This window comes from Bos taurus, chromosome 18, assembly GCF_002263795.3.
Source record: "Bos taurus isolate L1 Dominette 01449 registration number 42190680 breed Hereford chromosome 18, ARS-UCD2.0, whole genome shotgun sequence".
Taxonomy (NCBI): Eukaryota; Metazoa; Chordata; class Mammalia; order Artiodactyla; family Bovidae; genus Bos; species Bos taurus.
In genome coordinates, this window is record NC_037345.1 from 64,989,678 (window position 1) to 65,002,898 (window position 13,221).

The window sequence follows — 13,221 nt, forward strand, 5'->3', positions numbered from 1 at the left end:
AAAAAAGCCCCCACCCCCCCACTCCCCTGGCACCAAGAGGATCGCAGAGAAATCACCTGAGGTGGAGGAGAGTGGTTCCACAATTCTAAAGAGGATGGGGGCCCCATGAGGGAACGGAAATAGGGTGCTTCAGAGCATTTTAAGTCTTTAATGCTACTGATCACTGAAGTATTATAGACTTAATCTCAGACTTCTTGAAGCCCACCCTATTTTACATCCGTTGGTAACTGGAAGTAAACATACATTATCCTATTGCTCTTGAAATGCATGCAGCTTGAAGTGTTGAAGTCATTTAAGAAAAAAGTCTACAATACCCTGAATGGGAATGCAGAAAGTTGATATTTAACAGGCTTGATGAAGCCTAACAAGAGATAAAGACAACTTAGCAAGTATAACTCCCATATTGATATCTAATCAAACACCTATTTCCTATGCTTACTATTTGATTTCTATGGCAAGAGTCTCAAGTTGGCTTGCAAAGAACAGCCCCTTATGCTGTTTCATGCCAGTGTTTTTCCATCCACTGTCCCCTAACATTTCTTCTTGGCTATAAATTCTCAACTGTCTTTACTTTAACATTGAACTCAATCTTTCATCCATATTGTAACAAGCCCAGAACTTTGGGCATCCATCTCACATGCCTGTCCCAACATCTCTCTGGAGTGTTTGTGTGTTTCTCTGGCCCTGGGTCTGCAATTCCCACTGTATTTTCCCAATAAGGTCTTATTTCTCATTTCCCTTTGTGCTGTGGTACATGAGTTTGTAGATCCAGGCCGCAATGAAGGGTGGTCAGCATTCAAACTCTGTCACACTGTGTCCCCTGTTGGGCTAACATGCAGCAATATTTAGAATATTTTCATGTGCAATAATGTTACTGGCGTTACATAAGGGCTCTCTTAGTCTACAAATGCATTCTAAGAAGTTATGTATTCAATGACATACCTGGGATTATAAATTTGAAAAACACAGAAGTACATGATGCTACAAAAACACAAAAAAATGCACATGGTAAGATAGATGATATAACATTGGGGAAGGACCCAATAGTCATTCCATTTATATAAACATTTGAAAATAGTCTCACAAAAGTGGTGGGCTGCACTCAAGGCTCAGTGGTAAAGAACCCACCTGCCAATGCAAGAGACGCAGATTCGATTGATCCCTGGTCTAGAAAGACCCCACATACCCCCAGAGCAACTAAGCCCATGCACCACTACTAGTGAGCCTGCGCTCTAGAGCCTGGGAACAATGACCAAAGCCCATGACCTGGAGCCCATAGTGTGCAACAAGAGAAACCACCACTCTCCGCAACTAGAGAAAAGACTGCACAGGAATAAATATCTAGCACAGTCAAAAATAAGTAGGTAAATACAATTATATATTTTAAAAAGTAGAATATGCTCTTGCATCAGTAATTTTAATGCTGAGGATGAATTAAAAATGGTAGGAGGACACTGCTTCAAGGGGTGTACATAAGTATCAAAACGCACATTTTAAATAAGTAAAATTTATTTTAAGTCAACTATACATCCATGAAATGTTTAAAACAAATATCCAAAACCTATCATTTTATAAGCATTCAAGTAATGTAAAATTCTTAAAATTATATGTAGAAATACTGAACTTGTAAAGGGGGAGTTACACAATGGTGGGCTACTGGCAAAGGTCCCCAACTCCAGGTTAAGTGACATTATGCAGGCAATCTGACACTGTTTATGGGAGTATTTACACCCACAGAAATCAGCAAACATTATAAAATAGGCCTTAACTTACTTTGTAACTTAATGTCTGCACTTAAGACAGAAGTAGCATATGTTAAAAATTCAGACTTATCTTAAATGTGTATAATATATCTGGTCATTACATCATGCATACTAAAGAAATTGAGGAAAACCTGAGAACATATTCTTTCAGTATTCCAAATTCTGTGCAGACGTCATTGACATTACTGGCTAATGGGTGAACTCTCACAGATGTCTTTCTTGTTTACCTGCTCTCCTATTTATCAAAAAAAGAGAAAATGGGGAAATAAAAGAAGACAAGAGATAAGAACCAAACAAGACACATAGGTAAAGAGATATTAAGAAACAACACTCAACCTCAAGAATCCTGACAAATGCAATTAAAATCATGATTTCACACTGCTGTTAATGGTCATCATTGGAGGTATCAGCATGTATCCAGTCTTAGATTTTAACATAGGTTCAAATTTTGGGTCATATGGTAGCTTTATTCCTAGTTTTTAAGAAATCTACATACTGTTCTCCATAATGTTTATATCAATTTCCACTCTCACCACATACCCTGAGAAAACCGTAATTCAAAAACATATGTGTTCCAATGTTCACTGCAGCAAAATTAAAATAGCTAGGACATGGAAGGAACCAAGATACCCACTGTCAGATGAATGGATAAAGAAGTTGCGGTATAGAGTATTAGGCAGCCATAAAAAGTAATCAATGTGTCAGTTCTAGTGAGGTGGATGAACTTAAAAGCCCATTATACAAAGTCAAAAAAGGACAACAAATTATAGTTTACTTATGCACACATATGGAATCTAGAAACACGGTACTGATTAACTTATTTGCAGGGAGAGAACAGAAATAGAGACACAGAGAAGAGATTTATGGACACAGCAGGTGAAGGAGAGGGTGAGAGGAATTCAGAGTATCATTGAAATATACAACTACCACGTGTAAAATAGCTAGTGAGAAGTTGCTGTGCAACACAGGGAGCTCAACTCAGTGCTCTCTGACAACCTAGAGAGGTGGGATGGAGTGGGAGAGTGGTCAAGAGGAAGGATACATATGTATACTTATGGCTGATTCATGTCACTGTATGAAAGAAACCAACATACTGTAAAGAAAGTTTCTAAACAAAAATATTTTTTAGAAATGTTCGTCAACTCTGCTTCCTAATGATGGGGGAGGGGGGGCAAGTTCTTACTGATTAACAATCATTACTGGGCAACTTCCATTTTTCAAAGTGAGTGGGGGTAGGAGGAGGAGTGGCAGGACACGCAGAGGTTAAGAGGAAGAACGTTGGAGACCAGGCTATGTGAGGACCACAGAGGATACTTAGTTCTTCAGTGTTCCTCACACTGCCTAGAACATGAGTGGGTCAACTGCATAATGGGACAACAGGCACAGCCTGAAGTGGTGACGCCAGTGTAAAATGCAGTGACCCAGCGAGCGGGGCTGGAGTCTCTGGCTTAGTGCTGCTGTCCTGTGAAGAACTTCCCAAGGGGAGAGTGTTTGCAAGAACTGTGCATAGGTGGAAATGAAGCTGGAACCCCTGGTGGTGATGCAGGCATCAGGTGTGGTCGGAACACAGGAGAGTCCCTGCTCTGAGCAGCAGCAAAGCCGCCAGCGTATATGTGCAGTGAAGAGGAACCACTCTCACGAGAGAGCCCTTATGAAAAGCCCTCTACCTCTCTGAGATGGATGCCCCTTCTTTCTCAAATAGCAATAATAAAAACTGAATCACAGCACTGGTTTGGTTGAGTAGCTAAATGGAACAATCTACAGGAAAGTCATCAATGTTGGTTTTCAGAAAAAAGATAATCAGCGTGAGGCGAGGGTATAAGCAGGGCTCATCAGGCAGGGGATGAGGGGTGCAGAAATGTTAGGACGGACAAGGTGTTATCTCAGTATCCAAACCTGGAGGGAGCAGGAGGGGGTAAAATGACCAGACTCCCTAAATCTTGAAACAGGTAACCTGGAATTAAATCCCAGATCCGTATCCATTGCAAAGAGATCACAAACATGATACAGCATCTCTGTGCTTCAGTTTCCTCTAGAAAGTGTCCGTTTGCGGCATAGGTATGTCCCACCTTCTTACTACCTCAAATCCCTCAATTTCACTGCCAGCCGTATTGTGATACCCATAAAGCCCTTTCTCTAGTGTGAGCTACTTGATGGCTAATCAAGTGGCACTTTCAGGAAAATGACTGACCACATTCCTTGCACTCCGAAGGGTTTTCTCTAGTGTGGATTTTCCTAAAGGAACTCAGTTGGTGGGCTTGGTTAAAGGATGTCCTATATTCACTGCACATATACAGTGTTTCTCTTCTGTGACTGCCCTGATGATAATGGAAGCCAGACAGAATATATAAGACTCACCACATACATTACACTAATAAGGCCTTTCTAAAGTATGAATGGAGAAGGCAATGGCACCCCACTCCATTACTCTTGCCTGGAAAATCCCATGGATGGAGAAGCCTGGTAGGCTGCAGTCCGTGGGGTCGCTAAGAGTCGGGCACGCCTGAGCGACTTCACTTTCACTTTTCACTTTCATGCATTGGAGAAGGAAACGGCAACCCACTCCAGTATTCTTGCCTGGAGAATCCCAGGGACAGAGGAGCCTGGTGAGCTGCCGTCTGTGGGGTCGCACAGAGTCGGACACGACTGAAGCGACTTAGCAGCAGCAGCAGCAGCAAAGTATGAATTCTCTGATGTCCAATGAAACAGTACTTACAGGTAAAAGATTTATCATATTTCTTGTACTGATAAGGCTTTTCTCCACTATGGATTTTGCTATGGGTACTGAGGTACTTCCTTCAGCTAAAGAATTTCCAACATTTGGTGCAGGCGTAAGGCCTTTCTCCACCATGAACTCTGTAATGTACAATTATGTTCCAGTTTTGGAAAAAAGATTTATTATATTCATTGCACTCGAAACACTTTTCTCCAGTGTGGATTTTCCTAGGGATATGTGGAAACTGTCTCTGGCTAAAGGATTACCAACATTTAAGCCCTTTCAGAAGTGTGAACTCTCTGATGACGATGAAGGCCTGACCTATCAGTAAAACATTTCCCACATTCTCTGCACTCATAAGGCTTTTCTCCACTGTGAACCCTCTGATGCCGATGAAGACGTGACCTGTCAATAAAACATTTTCCACATTCAATGCACTCATAAGGTCTTTCTCCACTGTGAACACTCTGATGATTCTGGAGGCCTCTCTTAACAATAAAAGATTTCCCACATTCACTGCACTGATAGGGCCTTTCTCCGCTGTGAACTCTCTGATGGTACCGGAGACCACTTGAAAAAATAAAACATTTCCCACATTCACTGCACTCATAGGGCCTTTCTCCACTGTGAACTCTCTGATGATACTGAAGACCTCTCTTATCAATGTAACATTTCCCACATTCACTGCATTCATAAGGCCTTTCTCCAGAATGAACTCGCTGATGATAATGGAGGTCAGATTTAGCGATAAAAGATTTCCCACATTCACTGCACCCATAGGGCCTCTCACCACTGTGAACTCTCTGATGATACTGGAGGCCACGGAGAGCAACAAAAGACTTTCCACATTCACTGCACTCATAAGGCCGTTCGCCAGTGTGAACTCTCTGATGGTCAATTAACCGCCCCTTTTGGATGAAAGATTTACCACATTCCTTACATTTATAAGGCTTTTCTCCAGTGTGGATTTTTCTATGGATTCTGAGGTACCTCCTTTGGCTAAATGACTTTCCACATTCAGGACAGGCATATAGTGTTCCTCCAGAGTTAAATCTCTGACCTGCAAGGAAGCCAGATTTGTGGGCAAAAAATTTTCCAGAATGGCTGCATTCATAAGACCTTTCTCTGGCACGAACTTCCTCGTGCTGAATAAGGCTATTTCTTTGGATGCAGGCTTCCCTAAATTTGCTGAACTCACAAAATCCTTCACCAGTGAGGGCTTCTTCATCCTGAACAAGTATGTCTGTGGGGTTGGAGACTATCTTGTCTTCTCCCCAGCTCTGATGACTTTTTCCACTGTGAAAAACAGCATCATACTCCTTACTGTTGTTTCGTGGCATCCTGGTATTAGTGGCTTGTTTCTGAATTCCCATGTTGGCCAGGAAGTCATTCCCAATCTCCATGTTGGTAGACACATTCCTTGCTGCATGGATCGTACAGCTTTTCAAATATGCAGATCTTCCCATATGACACTGGCAGAATTTCACTCCAGTGTGCTGCTGAACATTGGCAGTAAAATAGAATTGTTTCCCACATGTCCCACACGTGTATTCTTTCTGCTCCCTATTTGTTCCTTGCTCTTCAGCTAAATGTAAAATGTCTCTCAAGACTGGGACACATATCTTACAGGGCTGGGTATTCTCAGGAGACAATTCTGCCCTGAGAGTACTAATCTGTGATGCTCCCTCTGCAAATACATTCTGTTCAGAACATGTCTCTGCATGCTGGACTCCATGACAAGAACCTGAAAACAAACAGTTTGACTTTATTGGAGGGAATAACATCATTACAACTGTACATCTGATACATGAAAGAGGCAGTCCATGGAATCGTGTTCAGGACATGAACTGGGATTAAACTGATGAAGCAGCTGGTCTCACTATGCCCAGGACACAAGGACTGGATGTGGCTCTCACAGCCAAGTGGTTAAGACAGTGCACTGCCAATGCAGGGAGTGTAAATTCAATCCCTGGCCATGGAACTAAGATCCTACATGTCTCACAGCCAAAAAAAAAAAGAGGAAAAGATTAAAAAAAAAAAAAAGTTACTATATTAATATCAAAGCTGACTTAACATAAACAAAGTCATCAGGGATAAAGAGAATTACACAATGATAAAGGGGTCAATTTTTCAAATTTCAAAATAATCCTTAACATTTATGTGCCTAACAACAGAATATTTAAACGTGAGGCAAAACAGACCTACAAGTAGAAACAGATATAATAGCTGAAGACTATAATAGTTGGAGACTTCATTCAAAACTGCTCTACCAGAAATGACCAGATTCAGCAAACAGAAAATCTGTAAAGATGCTGTTCAACTGAAAAGTGCCATCATCAATCAACTGGATGTAAGGACACCTAAAGACTACCAGTATACTCCATCCAAAATCAGCACAGTAGTCTATTCATGCTGACATACAACATTCACAAGATAGACCACATCCTAGGTCAGAAAACACACCTTAACAAATTTGAAACAACTGAAATCATACAATGTCTTTTCTCAGAGCGCAGCGGAATTATAACAAAAATCAGTAACACAGTTGGGAAGATCCACTGGAAAAGGGAAAGGCTACCCACTCCAGTATTCTGGCCTGGAGAATTCCATGGACTGTGTAGTCCATGGGGCTGCAAAGAGTTGGACATGACTGAGCGACTTTCAAAAAGAAAAAATATGTAACACAAAGATAGCTGAAAAAAAAAATCCCAAATTTTGAGAATTAAACTATACATTTCAAATAAAACATGGGTCAAAGAAGAAGTCCCCAAAAAGAAATCTTAAGAAAACTTTTAGTTAGAACTGGACATGGAACAACAGACTGGTTCCAAACAGGAAAAGGAGTACGTCAAGGCTGTATATTGTCACCCTGCTTATTTAACTTATATGCAGAGTACATCATGAGAAATGCTGGGCTGGAAGAAGCACAAGCTGGAATCAAGATTTCCAGGAGAAATATCTATAATCTCAGATATGCAGATGACACCACCCATATGGCAGAAAGCGAAGAAGAACTAAAGAGCCTCTTGATGAGAGTGAAAGAGGAGAGTGAAAAAGTTGGCTTAAAGCTCAACATTCAGATAACTAAGATCATGGCATCTGGTCCCATCACTTCATGGCAAACAGATGGGGAAACAGTGGCAACAGTGGCTGACTTTATTTTTCCAAAATCACTGCAGATGGTGACTGTAGCCATGAAATTAAAAGACGCTTACTTCTTGGAAGGGAAGTTATGATCAACCTAGACAGCATATTAAAAAGCAGAGACATTACTTTGCCAACAAAGGTCCGTCTAGTCAAGGCTATGGTTTTTCCAGTAGTCATGTATGGATGAGAGAGTTGGACTATAAAGAAAGCTGAGCACTGAAGAATTAATGCTTTTGAACTGTGGTGTTGGAGAAGACTCTTGAGAGTCCCTTGGACTGCAAGGAGATCCAACCAGTCCATCCTAAAGGAGATCAGTCCTGTGTGTTCATTGGAAGGACTCATATTGAAGGTGAAACTCCAATACTTTGGCCACCTGATGTGAAGAGTTGACTCATTTGAATAGACCCTGATGCTGGGAAAGACCGAAGGCAGGAGGAGAAGGGGACGACAGAGGATGAGATGGTATCACCGACTCAATGGACATGAGTCTGGGTAAACTCCTGGAGTTGGTGATGGACAGAGAGGCCTGGCGTGCTGTGATTCATGGGGTCGCAAAGAGTCGGACATGACTGAGCGACTGAACTGAACTGAAGAAAACTTTTTTAAGTATTTTCAAATAAACACAACACTTTTCAAAATAAGTGAAAGCAGTGTTTATAAGGCAATTTATAGCATTGAATGAACATATTGCAAAAGGAGACCTAAAATCAATTATCTGTGCTTTTACCTTATGAAACTACTATATAGAAAAATCAACAAAGCTCCAAAAAACCTTGTTATTTAAAATGGCCAATAATATAAAAAGGATTCTAGTCAGTCTGTGAAAATGAGGCAGTACACAAATTAATAATATCAAAAATGAAAGAAAAGGGGAAAAAAATGAAAGAGAAGGGACATCCTTGGTGGTCCATTGGCTAAGACTCCTAACTCTCAAAGCAAGGGGCCCAGATTCCATCCCTGGTCGGGGAACTAGATATCACATGCTGCATCTAAGAGTTCACATGCCTCAACTAAAAGATCTACATGCTATGAAATATCAGTAAATTGAATCAAAAACTGTAAAAAAAAAAAAATTACATACCATGATCAACTGGGATTATTGCAAGGTACACAAGGATAATGTAACATTCAAAAATCAATAAACAGAATCCATATCAAGAATTCTCTGGCAGTCCAGTGGGTAACAACCTACCTGCAGGGGATACAGGTAAGATCCCTGGTCCGGGAAGATTCCACATGCCACAGGGCAACTAAACTCTCAGGCCACAAGTACTGAACCAACCTGTAAACCTTGCTCACCACAACTAGAGAAAATCCTCCCAGCAACAAAGACCCAATGCAATCAAAAAATTAAAAAAAAAAAAAAAAAAAATTCTAAAAACAAAATAAAAGCAACCAAAAAAGACAACCTAAAAACTGGGATAAAATATTTGCAAATGATGTAAGTCAGAAAGAGAAAGACAAATACCATTTGATTTCACTTCTTTATGGAATCTGAAATATGACACTACATATCTACATATAAACATACAGAAAACAGAAACAGACTCAGGAATAGAGAACAAACTTGTGTCTGCCAAGTGGGAGGGAGGTAAGTGAGGGAAGGATTGGGGGTATAGGATTGGCAGACGCAAACTAGTAAACATAGCATGGATAAACAAGGTCTTGATGTCATACTACAGGAAACTATATTCAGTACCTGTGATAAATCGTAAGGGAAATGAATAAGGAATATATATATATATATATATATATATATATCTGTGTGTATGTGTGTGTATTAAAAAAACTTAGTAGCTATGCTGTGCAGCAAAATTAACATAAAGTTGAGAACTGAACAGAATATTTTAATAAAATTATAAAAACAAAAAAACCGAAAAGACTACTGACCCTGAATCCTCAGCTGCAAATTTGGGGATACAGGTGTTCTGGCGCTGAGGTTGCACTCTTCCTAGCTATACTAACCCCAGACATAACTCAGCATTTTGAGAAAGTAGCGCCCATGGTCCGTATGTGAGAAGGACATACCTACCCCAGGGGAAAAGGAAAAAGGCAGAGCCTAGCTCAGAGGAGCGAGGTGGGTGTGTAGGCCTTACCCAGCATGCACACAAGTGCGAAGTTCTCCAGCATGACATCAAGGTACAGGCGTATTTGAACCTCATCCAGAAGACACCATTCATTCCAGGAGAAGTACACGGCCACATCCTCAAAGGTCACACTGCCCTGGTACAATAGGGAGAAATAAAACAGTGAACGAACTCACTCCCAGAAAACCACCATCCAACTTCTTCGCACATCTCCCCCACTGCCCAGTCAGATGGGGCCTCCTGAAACCTGGAGTTAAAAAAAAAACCTCCCTCCTTTGATCTGACCTTCCCATTGGCTCCGGAAAACACAGGTAGTCCTTTGAAGCCAAAATCCGGCTCTTCCCTACTGTTTATTCCCACCAGGAGAAAAAAAAAAAAAAACAAAACCCTGCACTTACCTAAACCAGTTCAGCCTCACATTAAAAGTGACCAGTTCCACACTTCCTTCCATTGATGATGGAAAATAGGAACCACCTCAACAGACCCCGGCCTGCATTCAGGACCCTGAACATGGGGTTCTCCAGGGTTCCCAAACCAAGGGTCTAGGTGAATGGCAGGTGAGGAGCCTTAAGACCCTTGTCAAATACAAAGAATGCGTGTATGGGCTTGAGCATAATTGAGGGACAGGGACAACCTCCATTTACCAAAAGTGCTTCTGCAGACCTGGGAATCTGTGGGAACGGGCAGACCACGGAGGAAGGTGACCTGGGTGATGTTCCAGGGGCTCAAACTTTCCCAGGACTTCTGCCTGGGACCAGAGCCCTGGTATGGCACGGTGGCTGGCTAAGGTCTCCTTCGTGACTCCATCCTTAGACTACCTCTTTATGAGTTGTGAGCAAGGAAAAGCCAGAAATTCCCTCTGCCTCAAATTAATCATCACAAACCAACAGACTTTTCTTTCACTAAACAGTTTCGAAGCCTAATTTTAAAAACCCCAATTCAGATGACGTCCGTCCTGTGCTCAAAACTCTTCACCGCTTCCAGAAGGTCCAAGCAGGAAATGACAACCTCTCATCTGCCACTCCAGGTGAAGCCTGCCCGCAAACGTTGTTCCTCACAGAAGCTGGACGGACCTCAGGTTCCCCAACATTCCTTCTTCAGTTGCACCTCAAAGCCTCACTCACACATTACACAGGTCCTCGGAAATAAGGACACCACCCCGAAGGCCGCCTGTCGTGGGAGAGGGCCCTGAGATACAGCGGCCTGAGCAGGCGCTCTCGCACGGGGCATTCATACTTTGACGGGAAAGGGGGCAGGGCAGAGCGTTTACCTGAGGTGGCACCGGCAGCGAAGCCGCCGCCATCCGAGCCTGTGGGCCGAGCGGAGCTTCCAAAGTAGAGCGACCAGGTCGGTTTCCGCACGATAACTCGCCGCAGGTGACACTAAGCACAGACCCTGTGCAGTGTGCACGAAGACTCCGCTTCCGCCTAAGGCCCCTCACTGCCCAGCAAACTCCTCACTCGTGAGCTTTTCACCAGCCCCCCGGTCTCAACAACAAACACAACGTCGAAATAAACGCGCCGGAAGTCACACTGCCGGATCCAGGAAACGCGCATCTTCTGAATTTTCAAGGGCTCAACCCACTCCAGTGTTCTTGCCTGGAGAATCCCAGGGACGGGGGAGCCTGCTGAGCTGCCGTCTATGGAGTCGCGCAGCGTCGGACACGACTGAAGCGACTTAGCAGCTACCTCACCTTAGCGCAAGTTCTTCTGGGTAATGTAGTGCCAAGGCCTCAAGGCATGGCGCCACACTGGAAGTGCAAGGAGGAAAGCCAAGCAGCACCGCGAGGAGCGCTGGGAAATCACGTGTCGGGGGCCTCCGTCCTCATTAAAGAGATGGGGAGTCGATGACGAAATAGGGGGAGGGTGCTTCAGAGAATTTAAGTCTTTAATGATACTGATCTCTGAAGTGTAGGGATAATGTAGCTGACAGCCATTGGTAACTGGAAGTAAGAAAACATTATCTTATTGCTCTTGAAATGCATGCAACCTGAAGTGCTCAAGTCATCTGTAAATTATGGTCAGGGAAAAGAAAAAAAGACTACAGGATTCTGACTGGGAATGTTGAAAGTTGATACTGGGCAGGCCTGCTACAGCTGAACAAGAGAGAAAACACTTATTTTCGTCCCCCAGAAAAGGCTGTCGTGCCTGCATAGTCAGTGATGGTGTGCAACTAAGTGAGAAACAATGATGGATAATCAGGACACCCAAAATGGCTGTATTCTTCCTCTTTGTACATCCCCTGCCCCACCAGTCTGATTCACCTATACCCTACTCACCTGCCTGAACTTTCACTTAATAATAAAGCCTCATATATCAATACCTACCTTCTTGCTCTAGCCCCGGATAGTCCTTGTTTTTGTCATTAGATAGTAACTACTTCACATTGAGTTTCTCAGAGACTGTAAGTGGTCTGCTTTTTTCCTGGTTTCCCTGTCAACTGACGAGCCAGCCTCACCTCAATTCCCTCTAAAGCAAGTAACCTCCCTATCCTCCCCAGTAAAAAAAAAAAAAAAGCCTACCGCCGCATCCTGCCTGCTGTGTCTGACCACGGTGATGTGTCTCTCCTGGACCTTGTGATGTCTTCGTCCTTGTCTCTGGGCTCTGTATTTGCTATTCAGGCTGAACGATTATTAATATGTTATCCTGACTTTAAGACTAGACCCCTTTGTCTCTCACAGCTGATCAGTGTCTCCAGTTTCTGCCACTCCAGCCCTGCCTGGCACAGTTCCACAGGGAGGAGGCAGGGCCAGGGTGGTTTCTCTGTAGGTATGCTGGGGTGGGTAAACTGTGGCTAAGCAGCTGTCAGAAACGTGGGCTGCTCCTCATGCACCCATGGAGTAACTGCCAACAATCGCCACCGCAGCCCAACCTGGGCTCTGCCCTGGGACTTGCCTTTGCACCCAAAAATCGAGTCCTTACCCTGGTCTTGACTGCACCAGATCCAGCAACACGTTGGGGCATGGAGTCAGTGGAGCCAGAGCATGTCTTCTCCTTGGCTGGGGTGTATGTGAACCTGCTCACTGGAAACCAGCAGCTGATAAAGCAGGCCTCACTCTGCCAGGCTCAAGGGCCAGGAGTGAGCAAGCAAACTCCTACTAAACAGGGTTCAGGCTCCTGCAACTTTTCTGTCTGTCCCACTGTGCCTCCAACCAGTCCACCACATAGAACCTAGGACTGGGACATTCTGTTTCTTGAACTGCTCACAATCCAGATGCCATGATGTTACCAAAACACACACACAAAATACATGAGATGATAAATGACCTCACAAAGGGGTAGGATGCAATAGTCATGCCATTTATATAAACATTTGAAAACAGTCATCACAAAAGTAGTGGGCTTCCCTCGTGGCTCAGTGGTAAAGACTGCACCTGCCAATGCAGGAGACAAGGGTTCAATCCTTGGTCCAGGAAATACCACAGGTCACAGCTATTGAGCCTATGGTCTAGAGCCTGGGACCCAAAACTACTAAGCACATATGCAAAAACTCTCGAAGCCCTAGTGCC

The 13,221-nt window shown here is 43.3% G+C and overlaps 1 protein-coding gene across 1 annotated transcript; it reads right to left on the reverse strand.

The window, feature by feature from the left end:
• Positions 1–1,491: 1,491 nt before the first annotated feature.
• Positions 1,492–11,226, reverse strand: LOC790009 (zinc finger protein 211-like). Its single transcript, XM_003587353.6, has 3 exons — positions 10,984–11,226; positions 9,723–9,849; positions 1,492–6,223 (listed from the first exon to the last, which is right to left on the reverse strand). The coding sequence occupies exons 1-3, from the start codon at positions 11,014–11,016 to the stop codon at positions 4,752–4,754; spliced, it is 1,632 nt and encodes a 543-aa protein (XP_003587401.2). The 5' UTR covers positions 11,017–11,226; the 3' UTR covers positions 1,492–4,751.
• Between the last annotated feature and the right edge of the window lie 1,995 nt (positions 11,227–13,221).

What these genes read in the sequence shown, in the direction of transcription:
- LOC790009 (XM_003587353.6), bottom strand. Translation starts at nt 11,016, where the DNA reads ATGGCGGCGGCTTCGCTGCCGGTGCCACCTCAG. An exon ending in CGCTGCCGGTGCCACCTCAG is followed by an intron (nt 9,850 to 10,983) that starts GTAAACGCTCTG and finishes CTATTGTACCAG; the next exon opens with GGCAGTGTGACCTTTGAGGA. An exon ending in CGCACTTGTGTGCATGCTGG is followed by an intron (nt 6,224 to 9,722) that starts GTAAGGCCTACA and finishes GTTTGTTTTCAG; the next exon opens with GTTCTTGTCATGGAGTCCAG.